General features: G+C 38.7%; 2 protein-coding genes across 3 annotated transcripts in view; both read right to left on the bottom strand.

Annotated features, from left to right (window-relative positions):
• Positions 1 to 17501, bottom strand: part of porb (P450 (cytochrome) oxidoreductase b) — a 30978-nt gene extending 13477 nt beyond the window's left edge. Inside the window, exons 1-4 of one of the 2 annotated variants that reach the window (XM_074641790.1) lie at positions 17363 to 17501; positions 11215 to 11402; positions 1420 to 1468; positions 184 to 312 (exon numbers count right to left, since the gene is read on the bottom strand). In XM_074641790.1, coding sequence (XP_074497891.1) covers positions 184 to 312; positions 1420 to 1468; positions 11215 to 11393 — 357 coding nt within the window. In that variant the 5' untranslated portion in view covers positions 11394 to 11402; positions 17363 to 17501. Of the gene's footprint in view, positions 1 to 183; positions 313 to 1419; positions 1469 to 7120; positions 7288 to 11214; positions 11403 to 17362 lie in introns of those variants that run through there. The other variant, XM_074641791.1, reaches the window with a different exon arrangement.
• A 2244-nt stretch (positions 17502 to 19745) lies between these two features.
• On the bottom strand, positions 19746 to 25101 carry tmem120ab (transmembrane protein 120Ab). Its single transcript, XM_074641792.1, has 12 exons — positions 24919 to 25101; positions 24545 to 24663; positions 24190 to 24306; positions 23256 to 23315; positions 23040 to 23135; positions 22834 to 22923; positions 22422 to 22487; positions 22184 to 22245; positions 22004 to 22096; positions 21757 to 21821; positions 20444 to 20512; positions 19746 to 20194 (listed from the first exon to the last, which is right to left on the bottom strand). The coding sequence occupies exons 1-12, from the start codon at positions 24985 to 24987 to the stop codon at positions 20081 to 20083; spliced, it is 1020 nt and encodes a 339-aa protein (XP_074497893.1). The 5' UTR covers positions 24988 to 25101; the 3' UTR covers positions 19746 to 20080.
• Positions 25102 to 26342: the final 1241 nt, after the last annotated feature.

Genomic DNA, 26342 nt, shown 5'->3' with positions numbered 1-26342 from the left:
TTAATGATTGCTTTGCCATAATAACACAATGACTTCTTCAGTCTGCAGCACTGCAGTGATACTTTTTCCATGACACTATCCCAAATAATTAACTGGCAGCTATAATGAGTACCATCCAAAAGAACGAGGAGGATGTTAATCTTAAGTCTGTGGTTTGTATGTTGTTCCACTGATGCAAGTTACCATTTCATACTCCTCTGGATCGGCAGACATTCCTTTCATGCCGTAGCGCTGAGCGTCTTTGGACAGTCTGTTGGCAAATTCCTCTCCTGTGCCCGTCTGGGAGCCGTAGAACACAATGATGTTCTTGCTCTGGTTACACATTGACAAAAAAAAACATTTACTTGGGGCATGTAAAAGCTTTCTCCCACACAACAACAACAACAACAACAATAAAAAACTGACCTGTTTCTCATGTCGGTCTCGTTACGAAACACAGACCACGTGCAAGTACAACAGATGCAGCATATCTTTTGTAATTTACCTAAAATGTATTCAGAATTTATTTTCTCCCAAACCCTGAAGTGCAGCATTGCCAACTAGAGTGCTCCTGCATGTGACAAACTGCATAATGTAAAGACTAAATAACTTCACTTCTAAGCAAATGTAAACACAGACAAGAACCAACCAAGCATTTCTCCATTTCTCCAACATATGGCTTATCTTTACATGAACAAACAGCTCCATCTGTGCATGTATATTTTTAAGTATCTTTAAATACTTTATCCTTGCCTACAGTGTTGCCATGATAATTCATAACAAAGGAAAACAGAGACTAAATTAAATGTCACTGTGGACCAAAACTATTTGCTGCAAAACCACATGATTCAAACCCAAAGTCTTTTCTCAAGGCTGGCTTGAAAACAGAGGATCATCAAAGTCAAAACAGTGTTTCTAAACCTAGAACTGCATACGGTATTATCACATTAATCTAAAACTGCATGTAGAATTATCACATTAATCTAGAACTGCATACAGTATTATCACATTAATCTAAAACTGCATGTAGAATTATCACATTAATCTAGAACTGCATACAGTATTATCACATTAGCAGGGGAGACAATTATAGTCGTCATATTCTTCATCGTTTGAGCAAAAGAGTAGGAAAACTAATATTTACTAAAACACTACACATCCACTATTCAACTGAAGTGTTTTGACTTGCACATCAAACATTTTTTTACTGGAAAAAAGGAAAAGGAAAACAACTTTGAGGTCAAAACCTGGTGAAGGATCTCAACACCAACACTGTTTAAAGTTGTACATTTGCCAGTCCAAATGGCTCTTTTAAACCCTGACTAATTTTTTGGAACAACAGTATCAAATCTGCTCCTGGAGAATATATCCATGTTGGAAACATGAGACAGAACACAAGTGAAGCAGAAATGATGGGAAGGATTAAGTAACTTCACTCACTGTTTTCTTCATTTTCTCGATGAAACTGGTCTCTCTTGTCGTGGGTGCTCTGGGAAAAAAAACAACACAGGTTTGACCTGAAGTTAAGCCTAAATAAACACAAAGAGACAACCTGACCTTTACCACGATACTGTGATTGAAAACCAACTATTTAGCAACGACCATGTTCACCAAACGAATGAAATGTATCGTCTTTCCACATACAACATTCAATTACAAGGTCATCCTACTTATGATAGTACAGTCAGATAACTTTCACACAGGAGAAGAGGAAGTACTCTTTATCATTTAAACGCATAATTAAATCTTCTAATCTGATCTCAACTCACGACATACTGAAGAATGTGACTCAAATGATCGAACCTAATCACGGGTGGAAATATAGGCCTGTCGTACTGATATCTTACAAACATTACTGTTGTAAACATTACTGTTGTAAACAAACCTTTAACAGCACTAGAAGACATTAAAAAATGTACATATAGCTGTTGTCTAGCTATTGTGTATTAAATGACCACCTGTCAATAAATGTCAAAGTTCAGAGTGAGGCCAGGAAGATCAATAAACATGATTTACCCCACAAGTGATTAAGCTTTATCAAGAAAGCAAAAGGTGAAGAGATTAATGACTCATGAGACAGTTAAAGACACAATTTGTAGGATTTCCTAGAAAAGAATCTATCCAATATCACATTATTTTTCACCAAATACCTCGATATTGATATTAGGACGATATTGTAGGGTGGACCATTGGTGCTTTTACAAAATATTTACACATGAGATTTATGATAAATAATAATCAGAAATGTGGATGTAATGACAAAGTGGGTAAAGGCAAATAATGGAACAGCTAGAGCAGTCTGGTAAGTTCAGAAAATATCACTTTACTGTAATGCAGCCTTTAAAAATCCAAAATCCAAGACAATATTTTGTCTCATATATTATATGATATCGATATATTGCCCAGCCCCACTGACTGTATTTTCTTATCTCGCTGTGTTTGGGACGTTTCTGGGCATAAACCTCTATAAAAACGTAGCGACCAGGTGCCAGATTGTAAGCACGCATCCAATAGGAAGCTACGACACGGTGCCGAAAAAACAAACAAAGCTCGCCCAAAACCGAGAGAGAATCTGGGGTTGGCTTTTACCCGCTGGTGACAAATCCTCCTACTTATTGTGCCTTTAATGTAAAAACGGTCAAACAAGCTCAACTGCTTAATCATCTTCAAGGTAAAAAGGCCCACAAACAAACAATAGAACTGGTTGATGACGAGTCAACATTATCATTCACTGACTTTTAGGGAATTGCAGTGTCATGGTCACATGATCATATTGATCAAATTAATGATTCTAAGCAAACTACAAAAAACTTTATTGAATCGTTTTGTTTTATGCATGTGAAGAGTTTTGTCTGATGTTTTGCATAACATTCCATTAAAGCATGAATTTTGATTATTTCATGTGATTGTTTCATTAATTTGCCATACTGCGATGTAATATTTCCAAAAATATTCTCATAATAGCAAGTTATTGATTAAAATAATCAGCATCTGAATAAATGTGTAGCACCAACTCTCGGGCAACATGGGCAAATTGTCTCTTCATTGTTAGTGTTACGACAACAGGGAGCAGCAGAGCAGTGACTCAGCTGCCATAGAAGCATTAGTCATACTAACTATGTACACGGTCACATACTACGCACATTACATCATGCAATTTTCAAATTGATTCACAATTACTACATGTTACACCGCATGGTGATTCAAAATTTTTGATTCAGATTCATCCAGGAAGTAATTAATGGATGGAAACAGATCAAAATGACACGTGCAAACACACTGTGCAAGTAAAACAGGGACACAGGAAGCGAAATCTATTATGGAGGCAAATAAAAGGCAACACCGCTTCATTCAGCATCAAAGGTCCAAGTGGACAGCTGCAACTCTGTCGGCACCGAAAAAGGGAATAAAAACGGATACACATGACTACAAGCAGGAATAGTATGCCTGCCAGATGAATATGGTTTCAGGTTTTCCACATCCAAAAGGCTGTAGGACAGCCATAAAATCGAAGAGAACTAGAGACAATATATTCATTAGCTATATTTGACCTCTAACACACATTTAGTCAAACAATTTACAACCTAAAGAACCCGTCTACAGAACAAAGGTGTGCAGGCATGTGGGATTGATGCCCAACACGCCATAAAAATGGACCCCCGTGGTTAATGCGGACTGAAGCAAAGTGTAAATTCCTCATTGAAATCTAAAACAAGCCTTTTCCCCCAAGGTGAAACATTCCTGGCAGCGTTAGCAGGATCTGCCTGAGCGGTTACCAGCTGAGAGCGTCTGCCTCTACTTCCAAAGGATGGATTTTAAAATCCTATTACTCATCTATAGAGCACTAAATGGTCCTGGGCCTAAGCACTTCTCTGATTTACTGTACATTACAAAGCGTCCAGACCCCTCAGGTCATCTGGGACAGGTTGACGCAGTGTTCCCAGGATCAAAACCAAGAGAGGTGAAGCAGCTTTTAGTTTCTACAGTATGCTTCCCACCTGTAGAACAAGCTTCCTGAATGGTCTGAGGCAGGGGTCTCAAACTCGCGGCCCGCGGGCCAATTGCGGCCCGCAAGACGATATTTTGTGGCCCCCACCTTGATATGAAAGTTTAATGTTAGTGCGGCCCGCAAATTTTTTTTTTTTTTATAAAGTTTTTTATAAAGTTTTTTTTGGGGGCATTTTTTCATTTTTATTGACAGGACAGTGGATAGAGTCTTGGAAAGGGGGGAGAGAGAGAGTGGATGCGGAAAGGGCCACAGGCCGGATTCGAACCCGGGCCGCCGCGGTCAGGACCAAGTCTTGTTACATGGGCGCCCGCTCTACCAACTGAGCTAACCAGGCGCCCTCGGCCCGCGAGTTTTATGTGAATGGCAGTTTGCCGTTGAAGGTCCCTTTGTTGCGCGAGCCCGAGCTGAACGAACCTACCCATCACAGTGGGGTATATGGCTCCCGGGGACGGGCAATCGGCCGGGCTTGATGCAAGCAGAGAAACATTTCACAACAACTATGGTGGCGCCCGTGTAACATCGCATAAACTCGATTAAAGCTTGATTTATAGCCTGACGTGCACCTCTCCAGAAATGTAACTACACGTCGCGGCGACGCAGACCGCAACAGCTGTGATTGGTCCAGTCTCTCAGCGATGCTGAGCGGCCAGGACCCCGGACAACCACAGAAAGTTCTACTTCTCTCTGCCTCCATCTTTTCAATGTTTGTTCACACAAATCCACTCAGATATATTTTCTCTTTTCGGCGTTGCAGTAATGTCAGTAAAAGTTCTGTGGTTCAACAGTTATTAGCTCCAACTCCGCTCAGTTTCTGTTTGTAGTACAAGAAGAAGAAGGAAACTCATAGAGACGCCGCCGCCAACTAGCGGTTTGGTGGTGTAATTGCAGAGCAACACAAACACAGCAGGCACAACTTTATTGCGGAGTGACACCAAGTGGAATGAATATATATCTTGTCACACAGCCCCAATCATGTCTTTTTCAAAGCCTGCAGTGAAGAGAAAGGTTGGTGACGAGCACAGACAATTTCAGGAAAAGTGGGAGACGCAATAGAGGCCATGTTCAGAAGAACCGTTCATGTTCTTCAATGTTCCATTAATGTTCAGGACAGTTCATGTTCAGAAGAACCCATTCAAGTTAAAGAACTGTTAATAATGACGTTTGAGAAGATTGTTTTTTTTTTTAACAAAGCTTTTTTTGTGGAATACCTGATGCGGCCCAGCCTCACCCAGACTCTGCCTCCAGCGGCCCCCAGGTAAATTGAGTTTGAGACCACTGGTCTGAGGTCTACTGAAGCGGTCAGCTCTTAAATCAGGGCTTAAAACATTATTGTTTGCTTTGGTTTTTCCATTAAATTACACACATAACTTATTATAAAATGTGCTTGCTTTTTGTTTTTATTGCTTTTTAAAAATGCAATTTCCATCTAATGTTCAACTACTTATTTGCTTGTCCTCGCTTTCCATTTATTTTTCATTGTCTTTTAAATGCAATTTTAATGTTTTAAGTGTTATGTTTAATATATTTAATATATTTGTATGCCCCTGTAAAGCACTTTGAATTGCCTTGTGTCTGAATGGTGCTCTATAAATAAAATAGCCTTGTCTCACCTTACAGTCACTCAACGGGGAGGATTTTCTCTGCATCATTAGAAAATAGCTAGCTGAATCTCTCCAGTATCTTAATACTGTGTCAACAAATGCAAAGTATCTTGAGCATGTGGAAAATTAAACATTAAGTACATACAGCAAAAGATATCCCTTCTGATTGATTTCCCCATCTGTGTAACTCTAAATACAAACAACTGAGCACCCCTCCGCTCTCTCCTCCTTTTCCAAGACTGCGGTAATGTGAGCCACCGAGTGCAAAACCATGGTAACGCCATTCGCCCCGCTCAGAGGCCATCCTTACGATAATAACAATACTTTAGGAGCAAGTGTGCAAAAGAAGTCAGACGGCTGGCGGTACCACGGTTTTGCACTCTGTGACTCACGTTTCCACAGCTTCACAAGTGTGTTGGAGAACTACGGTGGCCTTCAGGTAACGTAAAAATGTGAAAGACTCTCTCTAGAGCCAGTGTTTTGGTTCGTCTGTTCTGGGCTACTGTAGAAACATGCCGGAGCAACATGGCGGACTCCGTGAAGAGGACCCGCTGCCTATCAAAGAACGTATATTGCCAAGAAGTCAATTGTCCGTTCAATTGCAGCATCAGCGCCTAGCAGCAAAGCTATGCTTCCGCCATTTTGGACTGAAATCAGCTACCGGACACCAATAAAACGTCTGCCTAAAAAGTGCCTTACAAGTGTAAAACAAAATCATTTCTATTCTATTGTCATATTCTTCCGAAAGGGCCTGTGTTGGGGATGAAGTTATCTGCCGAGACGGCCAGTTTGACTCTGATAACACACACATGGCCTCATAATCTCGAACACCTTTTCCTTCCTGCGATTGCTCGGGTCCAACATGAAAACAACTCATGCATGTTTGGGTTTAGTCATTGTTTGAACAATTCACAGTCTAGTCCAAATAGTTCAGAGCTCATCATCTGTATATATACTGTCAGAATTAACTTTCCATTCATTCATCCATCCAGAAACTAAACCTTTTCATGCAAACATACTCGAGTGTAGTCTTAAACTCCAACACTCAAACGTGGAGGTAATCTTAAGACACTACAGTCGATGCTTTTCATTTTGCAATCTGACTTAAATGAAAAACAATAAAATTTAACGAAGCTAGAAACGTGCAACACAATGATAACCGACTGAACAGCGTTTGAGGAGCTTGTGGAGAAGAAGGAAAAAACAGAAGACACAATAATCAAATTGTGTTTGTAGTTAAACAGATTGTATGACCATCTCTTACATAACCTCCTGGGAACATTGTATGGTTTTGAAACCACTACCTGTCTATCAAGTACAACGTGCGAAGAGCTTACTTTGGAAATAAGCCAAAAGTTCAACCCTTACAAATCACTTACAAGGTGTCACTCAACAACTTATGTACATGCCCACGTGTTATCTAAACAGTAGGATTAAACAATAGCTGGTGAAAAATATTTAAGACAATTTCAAGCAAGTATTGTTTAAAAAAGATCTTTAGAAGGAGCAGTAAATCTGTCACTTTACTGACCTCTCAGCAGCATCTCTCCTGTCCTCTGGCAGGGAGAAGACACAGCCCATGGCATGCAGCCCTGTAGCTCACCGCTGCCACTAGCACCACTGGCTAGGCCGCCACGCCGGGAACCGCCACGCTCAAAATCAAAAGCAGGACGTCAACACTCCACAACCACAGGATGGAAAAACAAAACCAGTCCAGAAAGGCAGCCGCCAGCCGGACACTCGCAGGTTTTGGAGGAGCTGCCTGCCTTCACCTCAGAGGCTCCTACACGATCTGAACTCTTCCTGTGCTGCTCTCTGAAACCAGCAGCGTCTGTTCTCCACACAGCCTACAAGCCCCGTCAGTGTCTGGCAACCGCTGAGGACACAATGGTGGGAAACTGACTTTCCCATAAAATGTAGCCGGAGCTGCAGACCCACACTTTTGACTCACACAAACACACACTGAAACACTCTAGGGCTGAAAATGCCTTCCTCCTCATCCCCGCCCCTTTTCCTCTCCGAGCTGAAAGGTGTTGGGAACGAAAAAGTCTACAAGATCCATTCTGGCTGGTTATCAGAGCAACTCCTCGGTGGACCACTGAAGGAGGGGGGAAAGAGCTGTGAATGGTAGTTGTTGTTTTTTCTTCTGAAGTATCCCCCGCCCCCATCTCACTGGAGGAGAGAGGGGAATGTCATTGCTATGGCAACCTCATTTATCATAAAAGGATTCCATTTGTGACATGGCCTTTCTCCAATGGCAGCGCAGCTCAGCCCACACACACACACACACTAAAAAGAAAAACAGGGGAGTGGGGAAAGAAGAATGAAAAAAAAAGTAACTCAGGGCAAAGAAAGGGTTGCTTGTCTTTTGCCTCAACTTTCCACCTTTGGAGAGGACTCACAAAAGCAGCTTGGCTCGCCTTCCTAGTTTGCTCTCCAGGGAACTTTCAAAATGGGTTCAGGGCCAAAAACAAAAGCACAGGAAAGACATGGAAGACTACGCCCCCTTCATAACAGTTAGGTAATCACTGCTCTCTTTAAAAGGGGAGGGGAGCTCTATGTTCCCTTCCTGTATTCCCGCCCTCCACAGATGCACACTCTTCCCAAAGCAAAACGTGCTCTACAGGGGTCTTTCCCCCCGCTTTTAAGCCAACCCCTTGTTTCAACACAAATGCTCAGGATCTCCCCCACTCGGCCTCCAACACTGTCTCCATTCAGATGACCTCAGCCACCCAGAGAGTGAGGCTGCTGCTGTTTAGAGGCTTTACTCTGGTGACCAAAGAAATAGTGTCGTGGGTGGGGAGGGGCTTAAAAAGTGGCCAGTGGAAGGAGAGTCCACTGAACTTAAGCAAAGCCTCCATCACTCCACTGATAAGTGATGATTAAGCCCGTCGCAATTATTACATAATCACGATTATTTGAGCTGACCACGATCAATTTGCCTAATCGTTAGATTCCACAATCAAGGGAATTTAAAGCCGATGTTACAAGTAGGGATGTCACGATACCAGAAGTTTAGCAGTCCATACCAATACCGTGGATGTATAAAGATAATTCATTCCTATGAGAGTTGCTCAGTGACGCATGAAGCCAAAATGGCTCGACTGCTGAGAGATAAAGTGCCCGGATCTTCCGGCGATCCTCTGCATCCATTTGGCCCATAGCGCAGGCAAAGTAGCGCTTTCCTTTAACTCCGCCTCCCAGCACTCGGTCCAGCCGCGGTATGGGTTTCATTCAAATGAACGGAGGAAGGGAAATAACTTTGGATTTGGCTATAAGTGTATTTTACAACTTTTAGGACCTAATGATTTAAATAAGGGCTATTCAAGTGTTCATACTGGGAAGTTGATTTACCTCAAAAAAACATTATCCGCTGATTTACAGACGTCTCTTTCCCAATGTAAGTCTATGGGAAAAAGTCTTTTGGGCCCAATGGCATCATATGACGGACACAGAGGTTGTAATTCCACCGTTCGGCCACTATGAAAATTATCTTCACAACCCGATACTCTTCCTGGGGGCTTCATCAATTCACGTGAAATTGCACGATTCTCAATACAAATTTGATAATACGGTAGAAAACAAAAACAAAACAATACATGCCATGTACTTCAACATACACTCTTTTACTACCGTTTGCATACTTTTTTTGGTGAATTTATTATTAATCCCTGACAATCTGCCTCAAGATTCTTGCCAAAAACTAAATTTTTACAAGATTACATTTGAACACATCATAATAACATTATAATTTACCTTCACCCAATACTCATTTTTACTGAATAGAGCTTGAACTCAATGCAACCTCTGTTAATGCTAGCTGTTAGCTCTGCTATTTAGCCAAGCAGGACTGTGCTGCCCACCGGCTGCTAACTGCTAGCAGCTAACGTTAACTAGCTCTCCTACTGCTGATTATTACACACAGATTTGTTGTTTGCAAAGGAGCATTATCAGGGACGATTCTATTGTCCCCAGGCTGACGGGACGCAGTTAGTCTCGAGCCCTGATCCTTGCGGTACTGTAGAAAAACGATTACCGTCATATTTGCAGAATTTTGGCATCGACTTGGTACCAAAGTATCGTTTCTCCTGATAAGTGTCTACCTGAGCACATGGTTCCAATGTCAGGAACAAACATGGGAAAAGAGAGAGCTTGACTGTCTGGATCTTATGGCTGTTGGGCAAGTTTTTCTGGTGCCAATAACGGCTCTCTTGATCTCCTACGGGTGCAGCAGTGTGTCTGACAGCTCTGTGAAAAGTTATGCTGGAGTTGTCGCTCCATTAAGCTTTTCTAATGAGATAATTCCCATAACAATGTTTGGAAGGAAACATGGTGTTATAAGAGTAGCTTGGGTCCTTTCAGAAATACCTCACTGTGTAGTGCACTAGGTGAACTGAGTGTCTCATACCTCTTAACAGCAAGCAAGCGAACGAACTCTGGCGAATGATTAGCAAAAAATTGTCCAGATATACTACGAGCAATTTCACTCTATATTACATAGAGTGAAATTGATTTATGTCATTTACTTCCAGCGTCGATTTTGATCAATGAAAATAGGTTGGAGGTGGAGCAGGTGCACAAAACTTTGCGAAAATAGAGCCAGGGCAAGCATCTTTTCAAAGTAGCCATTGAAATTAACAACATGGATTTAGGTCTAGTTGCAAAGCCAAACACAGCAGCACCGCTTTGTTGCATAAAATGAACACTACAATTTTAACTCTGTTATTTGTATGACAATTGTCAAATAAAATGACACGATTGTGAGAGCCCTAATGATGAGGGGAGGTAATAGAAGCACTCACACGAGAGAGAGAGAGGGAGGATCAGATAAGTAACAGATAGTGTGCAAAAGAGCAGGACACGGAGTGAGAAACAAAGGTCACTAATAGTGGAACATTTACAAGCCCTAAGCCGTGCACTCTCACACACTTGCTTTAGGGCCCATATAGTATAAAAAAAAATGTCAAACTGCTTTTATGTTATAAGACACATGCAGATCACTGAAGATACACCTATTCATCATTCTTCTATGTCCAATGACAAAAACACGCAGACTAAACAAGTAGCTTCTTCACTTCAGTGATAAATGAAAATATTTCTTGCAGCTGCAGAACAACAGGTGCAATTCCAGATAAGCACACAATATACAATATAGCTTTAACATGAACTATAGTATGCGTGAGTACAAATACACAATGTGGCTAACTAGATTTCATTTGAAAGTAAATGACAAAACATTCTTGGTCCATTGTTTGGTCTATAAAATGTCAGAAAAGAATAGAAAATGTCTTAGTTTCTCAAAGTCCAGGGTGGTGTCTTTAAATGTCTTGTTTTGTCAGTACAAAACCCAAAGATATTCAGTTTAATATGATTGAAAACAAACAAAATCAGGTAATCTCCATATTTGAGAGGCTGAAAACAGCATTGTCTGACATTTTAGCATGAACGATGAATCGATTATCAAAATTATCAACAAAAAAAAAACACATATGCTCTTCTCCTTACATTTGTCAGACTTAATTTTGTTCTCCTAAAGATGTGTTCAGATCTGAATAGGAATCATGTAATACTCCAAACTCTTTTGAAAAATAATTAAATCTAAGATATACTGTGATGGGTACTCACGGTGTGTCGAGCCTCTTGAATTCGGGGAGGGGCTCTGGCTTCTTGCGGGACATGAACCAATAGATGACGAAGCCGACAATCAGGGTGAAGAGGAAGAGGTCCAGGTTGCTGAAAAGAGGCTCCTCTTCATCCACCGTGGGCTCGGTGTGGGTGGTGGTTTCAGCGTCCATGTCGGTCATGTTGACACTCTACATGGGGACAGAACAAACAGTGTTAGATCAGAATCTAACATGCAATACTATAGTGCAAAACAGTTATATGATTGATTATTTTGCAGAAAATGAATCAAATTTGATCATTGAGCCATCATTTTTTTCAGTAAAAATAGCAAATATTTGCCGCTTCCAGCTCATATTATTGTATAATAAATCCACTTGGACTGTAATAAGCAGCTTGAAGACATTTGTTTTGACTGAAGGGTTGGACATTTGTTACTTTTTTACTATTCGACAGATTTATTTTTAACATAACCATCATCTTATAATGATTAAGCAAGCTATAATTTTAAATCTGCATTTTAAAATCTGTTTCAGTTCAGTTAAAAACCCCAACTGAGCAAAACTGGGGGACTCTGGCATAAAACTGGTTAAAATGCTGCACAGAACAATATGATTGCTAACATATGTGAGCAGTGTTCTACACACCATACAATGATGACTTTTGTGCAGGCATTATTGGACAATTGGCTCTACATACTATAACATTGTAACCCGCTGCTTTCGACACAAGAGGAATTTCTTGTCATACATCACGCTCTTTTCACACGGAGCACAAGAGAACATCATGTTCTGAGCTCTCAAATTTCAATTTGGTTCAAGGAGAGAAAACAATGAGATTGAATTTTCTGTGATTCCTATAGGCTGGCTGGTCCACAACGAGAGAACACGCTCAGCGCTGGCTTGCTCGCTACTAGACTTCTGACTCATTGACTTATTAAGAAAACCGCTTCAACTATTACGCAAAAAAGATGCCTACGTGTCAAACGTGGTACAGAAGACGCTGTGACCTCAAGGATTTCTACACTATTGTCAGATGAAAACATAATACAGTCAAAAACACTTCCCTGTAAATCTTAAATAGAATATTTCAATGATATTTTCATAAATCAGCATAATACAATGGAATACAAATATGTGATCATCTCTTATTTAATGTGTAACATTTTGTCACTAGACAATTCAGTTTTAACATGACAGTAGCTACACAGCAGCAGCTTTGTTAATATGTTTAACTGGTCTGTTAAAATTGCACTTGCTAGTTTTGTAATAGCAATATCAATTGTGCCTTTTACCAAATCTACATTATAGCCTGACCAATACTGGATCTTTAAGGCCGATACCAATAGATATTTAAGAGTTTAAAAAGTCTGATGCACACATAACATAAACAAACATTTTGATAAGGCCAAAGGCCAAAATATGTACTAAAGGGAACATATAAAACAATAAACTTCAGTTTGATTGACAACTATGTTATACAACATTGCTACTGTATATAAAGACAGCGACAAACTAAAAAGTCAAAGTACATGTCAAATACATTTTTCCCAAAGATGGTTTCTGTCATTTTGGGTAGTTCTCATCACGCTGATGTATGTTCAAATGTTGATATTTTTGTTAAGTTTGGTTTTAAGTAGTTATTTGATGCTATAAAAAGGAGGTTAGACGTCATGATTGACAGCCGCTCTGAGTGAAGTAGTCATGCAGCCGGAGGCTCGGGAATTGTACAAGAGAGGTGATGTAACTTTAACTTTCCATAACCGTCAGAAGTCTGTGTAATAGAGTGTCACTTTGTTCATAAATGTATTTATTTAGAGATATTATAGTTAGTTGTTGTGTCTCAAGATGGCAGTTCCCGTATCAGGGACATTTTGGCCTCACTTTTGTACAGTCACAATCAGTGCACGAGAAGAGAAACGGACGTGAGAAAAGCAAGCGAACGAGTAAAGTCACACAGAAGGCTCTTCTCTTTTTTTTATCTCATCTCATCATTCCAATACACAGATATTTTCACAACGACATGGCCATCTGGAATGAAGCTAAGTGGTGAGTGTGAGTGATGTGAAAATGGTCGGCAGACGTCGCTTTATTTCATGTACGTATCATAACAATGGCTTGTATATCAACAGTCCTCGGTCTTCGGGTTTCCCTTTTTGAATGACAAATGAATACAGACTAACGCGACCTGCTGGTATGCAGAATTATTTAATCTCATTCAGGCTCAGAACGTACGTTCTAACTGGCCGTCGGCTGTAGTCTTTGTAATGTGTTCGGGTGAAACTTGACGACCAAAACAAAGACGCCGTGTGGCTACGCAACAGTCGGCCTTCGTCACGGCTAGTTCTTAGATGTCGGGTTGGTGTGTCTGGGCCTTAACCTTAACCATTCGTGGTCAGTGACTAACCTTAACCACTCAATGTCAATGCCTAGCCTTAACCATTCAATGACAATGCCTAACCTTAATCATTCAATGTCAATGCCTAACCTTAACCATTCAATGTCAATGCCTAACCTTAATCATTCAATGTCAATGCCTAACCTTAATCATTCAATGTCAATGACTAACCTTAATCATTCAATGACAATGCCTAACCTTAACCATTCAATGTCAATGCCTAACCTTAATCATTCAATGTCAATGCCTAACCTTAATCATTCAATGTCAATGCCTAGCCTTAACCATTCAATGACAATGCCTAACCTTAATCATTCAATGTCAATGCCTAACCTTAACCATTCAATGTCAATGCCTAACCTTAATCATTCAATGTCAATGCCTAACCTTAATCATTCAATGTCAATGCCTAGCCTTAACCATTCAATGACAATGCCTAACCTTAATCATTCAATGTCAATGCCTAACCTTAACCATTCAATGTCAATGCCTAACCTTAATCATTCAATGTCAATGCCTAACCTTAATCATTCAATGTCAATGCCTAACCTTAATCATTCAATGTCAATGACTAACCTTAATCATTCAATGACAATGCCTAACCTTAATCATTCAATGTCAATGCCTAACCTTAATCATTCAATGTCAATGACTAACCTTAATCATTCAATGACAATGCCTAACCTTAATCATTCAATGACAATGCCTAACCTTAATCATTCAATGTCAATGCCTAACCTTAACCTTTTTGCCAGAGTTTTGCAATTTGTGTTTCCTTCTAAACACGACCCAAAGACACCTTTGCATCACATCTCTGTACTGACATTTCTTGTCTTTTTAGTCGCCGACATGTACACAAATAAGATATTATTTATATTATTAATGGAGATTTGTGAGTGATATTAGGTGCCGTAACAAAATTATAGTCTATCTCAAAAGCAGAAACCCAGATATACGTTAAGTACACCTAGATAAAACCCTGCAGTCTTACCTTCATAAAGGGTATTAATATAATTTTTTTAAATTGATATTATACCGTTTTAAAATACTTTTTGGGACATTTTGTCGTTATTGGACAGTGGCCAGTATAGAGGCAGCAAACAAGGGGATGTTATGCAACAGGGGTCACCAGCTGGAATCGAATAAGGAACAGTACTAGGGCCGAATGTCTCGAATACCATTTTTTGGGGTTTTGAAGCTTCGATGAGAAATATTAAAAGCTTTGTGGCGCAGCAGGATGATATGTTCTTCTGTCTGTCTCCATCTCCCCCATTTCAGTGCCGTTGCCGCACTACTGTACTCACGCACCTCTACACACAACAAACAGAGATATCCGTCTGAGAATAATTAATAATAATTAATGTTGAATATGAATAATAAACAATGTTGTTGGGTTATTCTTTATTTCATGGGCTATTTGGGGATTTATACTTTATTATGACATACTTTATACCATAACCATTTGTGGTGCGATTGAATTGTATTGCATTATACTGAAAGGTTACCCCATTTATGGATAGAATATGTAATAATGTTAAGTCTGATCAGGAGATAAGGCACAAACTAAAATCACTCATACAGTATCTCCTGTTTGTAGTTATGCAGACTGCTTTGCTCAGTGATCTCCCAGGAGGGTCAATTAGCAAACTGAGATCACAAGTCCTCCTGTTTCAAGTTCATTTTGTGTTATATAGTGTAGGTATAAAGTTAGCTGCTAATGGTAGTCACAACAACAGACAAAACTCACTTCAAAAATGAATACCAATAGAATAGCCACTAGTGGATCAACAAATGGTAACTGCAGAGTGGCACAGAGCAAAAACAACCTTTGGTCAGTCATCATTTTTGGCGAACCCTACCAACGAAAAAAAAAATACAATCTGACCTGAAAATGTTTAATGAAAAGGTGAAACACTGACTGAAACTAAACAAAAACCCGGGATCACTGATTGGGAACATACATATGTAAATTGGTTTGAATGTAAGATGTTGTATTTTATGTATAATGAATGAAATTCATGACAATCCATGTCTGCTGATACATAGATAATAATTAGTAAATAACTTCTTTCAAATTTCTTTAAAAACTCCCTGATTCATCATATTAGCTACCAGGTTACATCTGTATAGATAAAAAGTCACACAATGGTGAGATTAGTGATGATCAGAAATGTCTTCTATTAGTTTTGGTTTTGGAGGTAAATATTTGGGTAATTTGGCAGTAATTCCAAAGAAATTTCAAATAGGTAACTTGACAATTATCACCTAATTACCATGAAATTTGCGGACCTGTAAAATGAAGTGTTACCAAATATAGTCATGCAATAAGGTTACATGATATATTCCATTATTCTACCGTCTGGTACCGCTGACTCAGTGTTTACAGTTTTAAAGCGTTCTACCTAGATTTCAGAAGTGGCAGACAAAAAAAAATGAAGTGGCCAGTAGAAATGTTCAGTGACCTGCCACTTGCAATTTCATGGTAATTTGGTGATAATTGGCAAGTTACCTATTTGAAATTTCTTTGGAATTACTGCCAAATCACCAAATATTTACCTCCAAACCCAAAACTAATAGAAGACACTTCTGATCAGCACTAATCTCACCATTGTGTGACTTATTGTCTATACAGATGTAACCTGGTGGCTAATATAATGAAAAAAAATTCAGACCCTGCCTACATATATTATCCCTGTCAAATAAATTAATAAATAAAAACTACACACACAATTAAGGCAACTTTTACTAATTATTTTGACAATTTATTACTGATTTTTCCTTGCTGATTTCACACACGTGTCCATAAAAGAAGTGACTATTCTTAATAAGGACTTCTCCTTATCAAGAGTAGTTTCTTGGTAAAGCCACACACACCTTTGATAGACACTTTATATACTGTATATTTATCTATCAGTTTTTTGTTTTCATAACTGTTTTAATTATGTCTTAATGTTGTTTTGCACTTTGTCGCAATGTTCTTGAATGTTTATGTAAAGCACTTTGAATTGCCCTGTTGCTGAAATGTGCTATACAAATAAAGCTGCATTGCCTTACATGTATTGACCCTGTCAAATAAATTAATAAATAAAAACTACACACACAACTTAGGCAACTTTTACTAATTATTTTGACAATTTATTACTGATTTCACACACAAAAATGTCCATAAAAGAAGTGCCTATTCTTGATAAAGAGAAGAGGTTTCTTGGTAATAGACACTGTATATACTGTAAGCCAACACATGGTCTATTCAAAGTCATGTGGGACTTCGGTTAGTCGCCAATCAAGTCAAGTGAAAGAAGCTTCTCGGGTTTGAACTACCAGTGAAACCAGCCATGGGACCAGGTTTACAAGAGTTCATCCTTCTTGGCTCTTCTGCCTTTAAGCAAACAATTATGCAACACTAGAAGAGTAGCGGCACCGGGTTTCCCACAGTCTGTATGGAAGCTACACGTGTAATGAAGACCTCCAAGTTTCACTAGTTTTAATGAGAAAATCTAAAATAAAAGGATGAAGTTAAGTAAAGATAGCCAGCGGGAGAGGATTTAAGGCCCTGGCTATTGCCTAGGACACGACTTGTTCCTTAAGTTCGCCTCACTTTGGAGGCTTCTAATAACATGTTTTCACTGACAAATATCACCTGTATTTAAAGTTTCTAGCTTCAATGTGATGCTAATACAGCTTCTGTGTAATCCCCGCAGACTGCCACAGATGTAAAACATTATAAATGTGAGTTATTAGTGGTTGTTCTTACCTTTTCACCTCCCCTCTTTGTGTCAGACTCGCTTCACACTGTCAACTCAACACGGAAGGGAATCTCTCCGCCATGGAGGACGATACCAACTCACGTCCTAGCGGGGGTGGATTCCTGCACTTTCAACGCCAAAATAAACATTAATCAAGACATAGTTACATAAATTCATAAACTACATATGTTTGTCTTTTTTAAAAGTACGTTTCTGTTTGAATTGTGTGCTCAAATAGAGTTTTTTTATGTGTTTATTTCATGCGAGCACGTGTCTCAATTTGGTACCGTCCACAGAGGCATTACCTAATATCACAGTGTATGTGACCAGTGTATGTAACCCACCGTGGAGGTGCAGCCCATGCTTCCATGGATGCAGCAGGACAAAGGTCATGGTTATGTAAATCCAACCAGCACAGTGTGTTTGTGTGTGTATCCCTGACAGACTGAAATTGCAGACTCATCAAAAAGTGTCCTCCTCAGACTTCTAAATAGATAATTCATACGACACCTTCTCACACAAAAAGTACCTCAATCATATAATACCAGGGATTCTCAACCACTGGGCCGCGGCCCACTGGTGGGCCTCAGAGAGACACCTAATGGGCCGAGAAGGTGCTGCAAAATGGTTAGATTAACCGCTATTCTGTATTTCAGAGGTTATTGCGGGCTCACTTATAAAGCTAGAATAAAGATACTGGCATCATATGAAACTATAAAAACCTAAGGAACCCGTCGGTACCAACCATGTCATACTAGCTTGTCGGGAAGGAGGTTAAATAATGCTCCAAACTTACGCTGATTTTTGGTGAGGAAAAACTGCCATGGCCATTTTCAAATGGGTCCCTTGACCTCTGACCTCAAGATATGTGAATGAAAATAGGTTCTATGGGTACCCACGAGTCTCCCCTTTACAGACATATATGTCACAGATGCGGTGACACAAAATCAAGCAATTGTTGAAGGCAGTAAAAGTGTGTGGAGAGGAAATATGATCATGAATACTTTGGATTCATAATGGCAGGCAGTGATGGGTGAGGTTAAGTCAGGTGTAATGTGGGTCATTACACCTGACAGTGGCGTAACACATTTTTATAGCCCAGTTTGTCATTTATTTGGAAAGGGAACATTTTTTAACAAGCGGAGGGGCCTCGGGTTACAAAAGGTTGAGAACCCTTGTCGTATACTGTATATACTGTATATGTTCTTTATGTATATGTTCTTAATATGTCTTGTGCACAGTATTTCTTATATATGTACATTCATACTTCCTGATATGTATATGTTCTTAATATGCCCTTGTACAAAGTATTTCCTTTTATAATTGTAATATAACTTTTTATTTTTAATGGAGCTTCCCAGCAAAAAGCATTTCACAAGATTGTACTTGTATAACCGGCGTGACAATAAACATCTTGAATCTTGAATCTTGAATCCTAAAAAGGGTGTTTTTTTTTGTTTTTTTCACAATGCCAAGGGCACGTGGTACATTGCCCAACAACCTGTGAGGGTTTTCTGCCTGCACTCTCAGAGTGGAAGAAGTATTTAGATTATTTAAGTAAAAGTAGCTATGCCAAAAACAAGAACTCTTTTATAAGTAAAGGACATGCATTCAAAGTTTTAAGTAAAAGTTCAGACTTGAAACTTGCAAAATATGACTTGTGAGCATCTCTGTTTTTTAGTTCACGACAGTACACTTTGTATACTTTAACTTATAGTACTTAGCCAATGATTTATGTATTACATAAAGATGCTTACTCCGTTTGCTATTCGACTTGATGATTTGTGATGAGATTTAATGTGTTTTTCTCGCATGCCTCTACGGTTAACGGATAATCCAAAAACTTGATGAATTGAAGTAAAGTCACATCAAAACATACTTTTACAAACTCTCACACATTTTAATAGATTACTCTATCAAAAAGTAAGCACAACTACAAGCCAAGAATTATTTCTGTAGGCCTATAAGGCAAGAATACTTAATTTTACTTTTCTTAAAGGGACTATTTGTAACTTTCAGAAATGCTTGTTAACACGTTCACTAGATATTCTCAGAGCTACTAACTTTTCTGCAGTGTGGAGTGAGCGCGCGTGTAAAGTGTAAAGTAACAGCAAATGGAAATATTCAAGTAATGTTGTACAAGTACTTTAAAATTGTATTTAAATACAATACATGAGCGAATGTACTGTTGGTTATATCTTCAGTTATGTAGCCTGTTACAACACAGGGAGGAAAACATTTGCCCAATGTAACATAATGAGAGTACCTCTTTAATCCCTGCAGGGAAACTCCAAATTTAAACGTTCAATTTAAAAAGGCTGCAATCAAACATATTCAGACACATGTATGCACAAGCACAAACTATGCAAAAAAAAGCTTCACAGAGGCTAGTATAGTAAAAGGAAATTCTTTATTGGAGAGAGCTTTTATTCATTGTTTGTCTTTTCCTAGTCATTTTACTAATTATACAAAGATAAGAACATGGAGGTATTGTGGAGCATAATTCAACCTTTAATGATGATTGATTAGACATGAAACCTTACATCTACGACACATGTTTTGTAATGATAGCCATGATTTATAATTATTTGATAGCATAATAACACAGCAAATAATATCAATGATGGCAATAATGATGATGTGAGCTTTAAATTTGGAGAGGAGCATGTGGGACAATATTTTGTAGACATGTTGTGTGTGTGTGATTTTTATTATTATAGTATGTATCACAGACTCTTTGGTTTCTGATTCCTGCTCTTGACCTTGTGGCGGACCACAGCAACGGTGGTGAAGAAGTTTCCCATGAACAGAATGAGGAAGCAGAGACCGCACATCATGACCTGGCATCATGTGGAACATGGAGAACAAGACGTGAGTAAGCATAAGAGATTCAATTCATCATCATTTTCTTAATATATGGCGGGTAATGTAACACGAGGCTGTCAGTAGTATCTTAGAGAAATTGTGAACACACAGTTCTAGCCATGCAGATAAGAAGTGTTAATGCAGGGTAGATGATAGATGAATATTTACTACACATCTTTAATGTTATAAAAGAAGAAACAGGGTGAAATAATGAAAGCACTGACCTGCCATTCTTTACAGTCCGGTAGCTGAGCCATTCTGAAGAGAGAGAGGCTGTTGAAGAGCTGCCAGAACTAGAAGACAAAACATGAGGATTTGTCATGTATAAAGTGAATTATATAGTTTGCAGCTGTGCAAACAAAGACACGCTAAAGCTTAAAGGATCAGTGTGTAACGTTTCGGGGGATCTATTAGCAGAAATGGAATATAATATTCATAACTATGTCTTCATTAGTGTATAATCACCTGAAACTATGAATTGTGTTTTTGTTAGCTTTGAATGATCCCTACGGAGCGGGTCCTCTTTACAGAGTCCACCGTGTTAGCCCGTTCTCATTCCCAGGGCTTCAAATACCAAGGCGTTTCACGCCAATCGGCATTCAATACCGCCGCACAAGGCACCGGGCGTTCCATTAACTACAATGTAAACCCATCCGCGGCAACAATAACGCTCCGAGAAAGTGCGCCGGGAGTGTAGTGACTTAGTTTAAAGGGCTAAGACACACACCGGGCGGGTGGAAGAGAAGGTGGACAACCACTTCATCCAGGAGATCGCTGTTCGTGTCCTGTGCGTCACGTTACAATCAGCTGTTGGTTCGTGTCCTGTATTCACAATGTTCAGTGTCATTTTCACTGTACAAAAGTAGTAGTTTTAAGCCCCACCATGTATTTATTTCCTAGACCTAACTATAGGGGTTTTGTTGCCTAATCCTAAAGTGACGCCAAGGGGCGTGACAAAGCGGCGGTATGTGACGAGTTGGGATGAGAACGTGTTGGCCATGGTGCTCCGCCATGTTTCTATAGTAGCCCAGAACGGACAAACCGAACACTGACTCTAGAGAGGGCACTTTTTACGTTACCTGAAGGCCGCCGTAGTTCTCCGACACGCTTGTGAAACTGCGGTAACGTGAGCTGCAGAGTATAAAACCGTGGTACCGCCAGCCACCGTCTGACCTCTGTTGCTCCTAAAGAAGTGTTATTATAGTAAGGATGGCCTCTGAGCGAGGCGAACGGCGTTACCACGGTTTTGCACTCGGGGGTTACATTGGAAAGGAAGGAGTGAGCGGATGGGTACGGGTTGCAATTTGCAACCACACCACTAGATGTCACCAAATCCTACACACTGCACCTTTAAACTGTTATTCGGATCACCAAAAAATTAAACATTGTCTCAAATCATGCCTAAATGCACAGAATTATATTAAGTCTAGAATGACATCAGCATTTTTGTCATCCAGTCTAAACCATGACAAAGCAAAATTTTTAAGCAATAGTTAGAGGATGTTGTGAAGATCTCAGCGTCACAGCCTGTACTCACATGACCAAAAAACAGGAACGGCAACAGAAACGTCAGCCCTTTCCACATCCACGACTGAAATCCCTCTGAAAAAAAAAGAAGAATTACATTTTTTTTTCTTTCAACTTCCACATGTGTTTATTACAACAGTGACAAGGAGGAGTCCCAGAAATGCCTAATGGAGCAAAATTGTCTCTCAAAACGTCACCAAAGTATTTTACGATATGCCTGGCTGAGTGTGTCCTTGGCGTGCCACAGTATATCTCACCCACGGTCAGATCCATGTTGTGTCTTTCTCCCAGGGCTCGCAGCCTGTACAGACATCCGCTCTGATAATAGCACTGCAGGCACTGAACAAAACCTGTGACAAAAGAAACTCGGATCAGGCTTTGATTTGATTTAGTAAAAAGTCTGAACCATAAATGCATTTCAAGTATTTTGACCTTACTTTGATACAATGAGTAGGCAAGGAACTGGTTCCTGAATATCTTGTACAGGTTCCCGTCTGGCCTTATGGGTGAAAGTGAAAGGGAGGAAATGTTTATTTAATGGATTATGCTTCTCTACCAGAACAAAAATATGTGTGGGTAAGAATCAATGGCAAGCATTGTATGAATTACATTTTCTGAATGTGTTAAGATAGAGTTTCATTGTTTCTTAATCTGTTTTTATCTTCCTCTACTCACCATGTCAGCATTACACCGGACAAAAACGCTGAGACGTAGTGATGAAAAACCCACCAGCCTTTGATTCTATGATGCAAGATACATTTTATTAGATATTTAGATTGTATGTTTTTACACTTACTTGCTTAAAGAAGGATATTTGCTTGAGCAATAATGACTAATTAGGCAAGAATCTGGCGATAGGATACGTATCATGATACTGGAGTTATGGTTCAATATATTGAGAATCGAGACAGTATCACAAAACATAATATCACAATACTCAAGTGTATCAATATTTTCTTACACCCCCTTTTAATAATGTAAAAAAAGTGAAAGGTCAGAGAGCTACCAATGTATTTTATTTATGAGATCATGACATTTATGTTTCATTATGTTTGGTATAGGCTGGTTGGAAGGGTGGTGGGCTGACCTGGAGCCGTTGGCGATGAGGATACTTTCCCTGAGGGTTAATGTACAATAGTACCACACCAGCAGGAAGTTGAAGATTGCATCCAGAAATCTAAAGTCAGGGACATAAGACATTTAGACACACACACAGTACATGCAGTGTCCATGTAATAAACTGATTGTAGCTGATGAATGAAGATGGAGCAGCAGTGATGTGATGATGCTCACCTGTAGCCCACAAAGAAATAGCAGATGAAGGAGAAGAGCAGCAGGAGGACTGTGAGGTACAGCTTGAACTTCTCGTATTCGTCTTTGTAGGCAAATCTGACAAGGATGTGACAAATTCAGGTCTCAATACACAGTACAAGGAAATAAGGAATCTTTTCAATATTCATTTAAAGGTTAATTTCAGGTTGTGTGTTGGCTTTGATGGTTGTTGCTTACTTTGACTGCTTGCTGAGAAGAGTGACATTCACATTTCCAAGAACCAGACTGAGGTACAACCTGAAATATGAAACAATCATATTGTTTTTCTTATGTAACTTTAAGGTAATAAATATTATTAAGGGGAGACAACCCAGGTGAATAGGGTAAAAAAAAAACAATTAATACTGCAGATATCACCATGAAACTTCCCCAGTTGATTACTGACATTAAGGCAATTATTTTTTGTATTACAAGTTTTCTAAAAATGTGTCATGTTTAAATATGCAAATGAGGCATTATCTAATCAAATTTCCAGAACAAAAATCTGAACAATGGGTGAAGCCAGGTTCAAAATTCTTGTTTCATTTTATTGACATATGAGAGTCAAAGGTTTTTACAGAGGTGATTTGGGATATCTCTTTTTGTCACTCCATAAATCAGAAAATATTGTAGTTTGGTGTACGTAAGTGTTACTGAAGTGGAGATTTCTGGCTCTGAGTTTGAGAAAAACTTCATTTTGAGAAAATGGCCTTTAAAGATATGGATGGTAAAATTCCATATAGTTTGCAAGATACTAGGGTTCACAATTTTAACTAATAGATATCACCATGAAACTTCCCCTGTTGATTACTTACATTAAGAAATATTTTTTTTTGTAATACAAGTTTTCTAAAATTGTATGTTTAAATATAAAAATGAGGCATTATCTAATACTGACTTTTGGTGAAATTAGGAGAAATCTACAGACACAAATAGATAAAGTAGTAAAATAAACACCTAAATATGAATGTTGGATGTTTCCTTTCTACTAGTCTGAAAGAAGACATGTTATGGAAGCAAAATAGCCCAAAATTGATCAATGCACGAAAAACAATGTTTTGCCTTAAACTGTTTTTATGTATTTCAATCAGAGCAATGGCATCAACTTGTGTTTTTAAATAGAAGTCATCACCCGTTTTTGTTGGGAAGGAAAGCTTCCATCTCAGAGAAAGCATTTGGTCGCGTCTTTATCTTCTCATTTATTGCATCCAAGGTCTTTGCATCTTCTTCTGAGGGTTCTCTGCTGCATCTGATTGATGATATAAGAGCATAAGATAGGTCTGTATCATTAACACAACGTGACATGTTTGTTTTATTGTGGTTGTTGAACTGAGAGGAGTCCACTTTGTTCATATCAGTAAGCCTTTCTTTCACCCTGTGTACATATATGTGTGTGTGTGAATGACCGGATGTACTGTGTCAATCTGTATGTGTTACTATGATAAGTATGTGTCCATGCAAATTTGTTTGTGTGTGTGTAAACTTACTTCTTCACTAGGTGGGACACATCCTTCAGCTTCATGCGCTGACTGGAAATGGAGGAGGAGCACTTTTTTTGTAGTTTGGAAATTTCATCCAGTTTCTCTAAGTACATTCTGTGTGTCTCCTGGATGAGGAGAGCATGGGGGTTAAATCGACAACTAAGGAAAATATAGATTACAAGGAATATGGTAGATTACAATCTGGAGCACAAGATATTTGACATGAAACTAAGTATTACTGACATACAGAATGACAGTTTTACAAGTTTAAAAAAAAAAAACCCATTTCATCATGTGGTTTGAGTAACACAACAGCAAGCAAACAGCGTGTTAATCATGATTTATCTGTCATTGTCGGCTGATTTTGGTTCGTTTCTTACCTGAAGTTGTTGATACTCTCCTTCCAGACATTTCCACTCCTCCAGAACGACTCTTAAACCTTGAGACATTTTGTGAACACTTTATCTTTCACTGACAGCAGACACAGACCCACTGAAAGTAATACCCAGTAGAGCTCTATAATTGTTTAACCACCAAGAAATGACTTGCACATAATGCTATGTCTTCAGGGTGTGAATCTGGACGGTTTATTGCATAAAGTGAACTTTGACTGGATTTTGAAATGGACATTGTTCTGTGGAAATTCTCTGGTTATCACATTGTTCAGTTATCAATCACAGAGCCAAAGACGATAGGTTATTATTGTTGACTATATTATACACAATGCAAAGAGAGGTCTATATATATATATTTTTTTTTACATTTGCTATGGTTCAACCAGCATATTTAGTTTGTCACTTACACAGCTGCACATTAGCAACATCTGGTGGATGAAAGGATTAAATCAGTGATAAACTCACTTTACCATAGAGACTGATGTCGAGGGGAAATGTTTTGTTTGTTGTAATTTGATAGCACAAATGACAAATTGGCGGAAACAATAATATATTTTTTTAATTACGACATTTAAATAGTTTGATAAGAAAATGCCATGTGTTCTTTTTAATTGTAAAACCTGCACATATAATAAGACTGTATTGTCTTGACACTACAATTCCCCTATAATTAAACATGTAAAAACAATTAAACACATTTAAGTCAAAGTCAAAATAAGTAACACTGTATGTTGTAACATTTAATAATAAGTTGTTGCATTTATGATTTGTGTGACGTTTTGTAAGATAGATAGATAGGTATGTAGATAATAGATATATAGAGTCAAATAAATCACAAAGGATATGACACTCAAGAGGTAGGGTAGATACGAAATGACATTTCAAAAACATGAATAGCTAAAATTTTAGAAATCTTAGATTTAAATTTAGGCTAGAAACTAAACAAAAACAAAAACAGAACACTACATACAGCATATATAATGATGGTGCCCTGTTGCTGACCATGGTTAGTGCAAGTCAAGTACTGTAGCCTACATTTTCTTCTATTGGTAGACAAACTGCTAAATTTGAGTTGTATACATGTGTATTGAGGATAACTATAGCCTATACTGAATCTATATCTACACAGGTTTAGGTACAGGTAGGCTATATGCCGCAAGTACATGTGTGTAACATATGAGCCATTTTTCTATATCTAATTTTGAGGAAGCTGTCATTTCAACTATATTTTCTATTGTTGGACTGACAAATTAACAAATAAAAAGTGTCAACTAATTTTTTTTTTCCAATATTATATTTATTGTTTTTTTGTTCATTTTGAAACAACAGAACAAACATTCACAAACGTCCCCAATAGTAACATTCTCGGTACAAAGAAACCTAACAAACCTAATATTAATATAAAATAA

The sequence above is a fragment of the Sebastes fasciatus genome, chromosome 7 (genome assembly GCF_043250625.1).
Source record: "Sebastes fasciatus isolate fSebFas1 chromosome 7, fSebFas1.pri, whole genome shotgun sequence".
Classification (NCBI taxonomy): domain Eukaryota; kingdom Metazoa; phylum Chordata; class Actinopteri; order Perciformes; family Sebastidae; genus Sebastes; species Sebastes fasciatus.
The sequence above is the reverse complement of the archived record's forward strand: the minus strand, read 5'-3'. Positions and strand labels throughout refer to the sequence as shown.

Excerpts from the sequence above, each read along its gene's own strand:
- tmem120ab (XM_074641792.1), bottom strand. The coding sequence starts at position 24,987 with ATGTCTCAAGGTTTAAGAGTCGTTCTGGAGGAGTGGAAATGTCTGGAA. Across the intron at positions 24,307-24,544 it reads GTGTCCCACCTAGTGAAGAA|ATGCAGCAGAGAACCCTCAG; the intron begins GTAAGTTTACAC and ends ATCATCAATCAG. Across the intron at positions 20,195-20,443 it reads CGGACTGTAAAGAATGGCAG|GTCATGATGTGCGGTCTCTG; the intron begins GTCAGTGCTTTC and ends ACATGATGCCAG.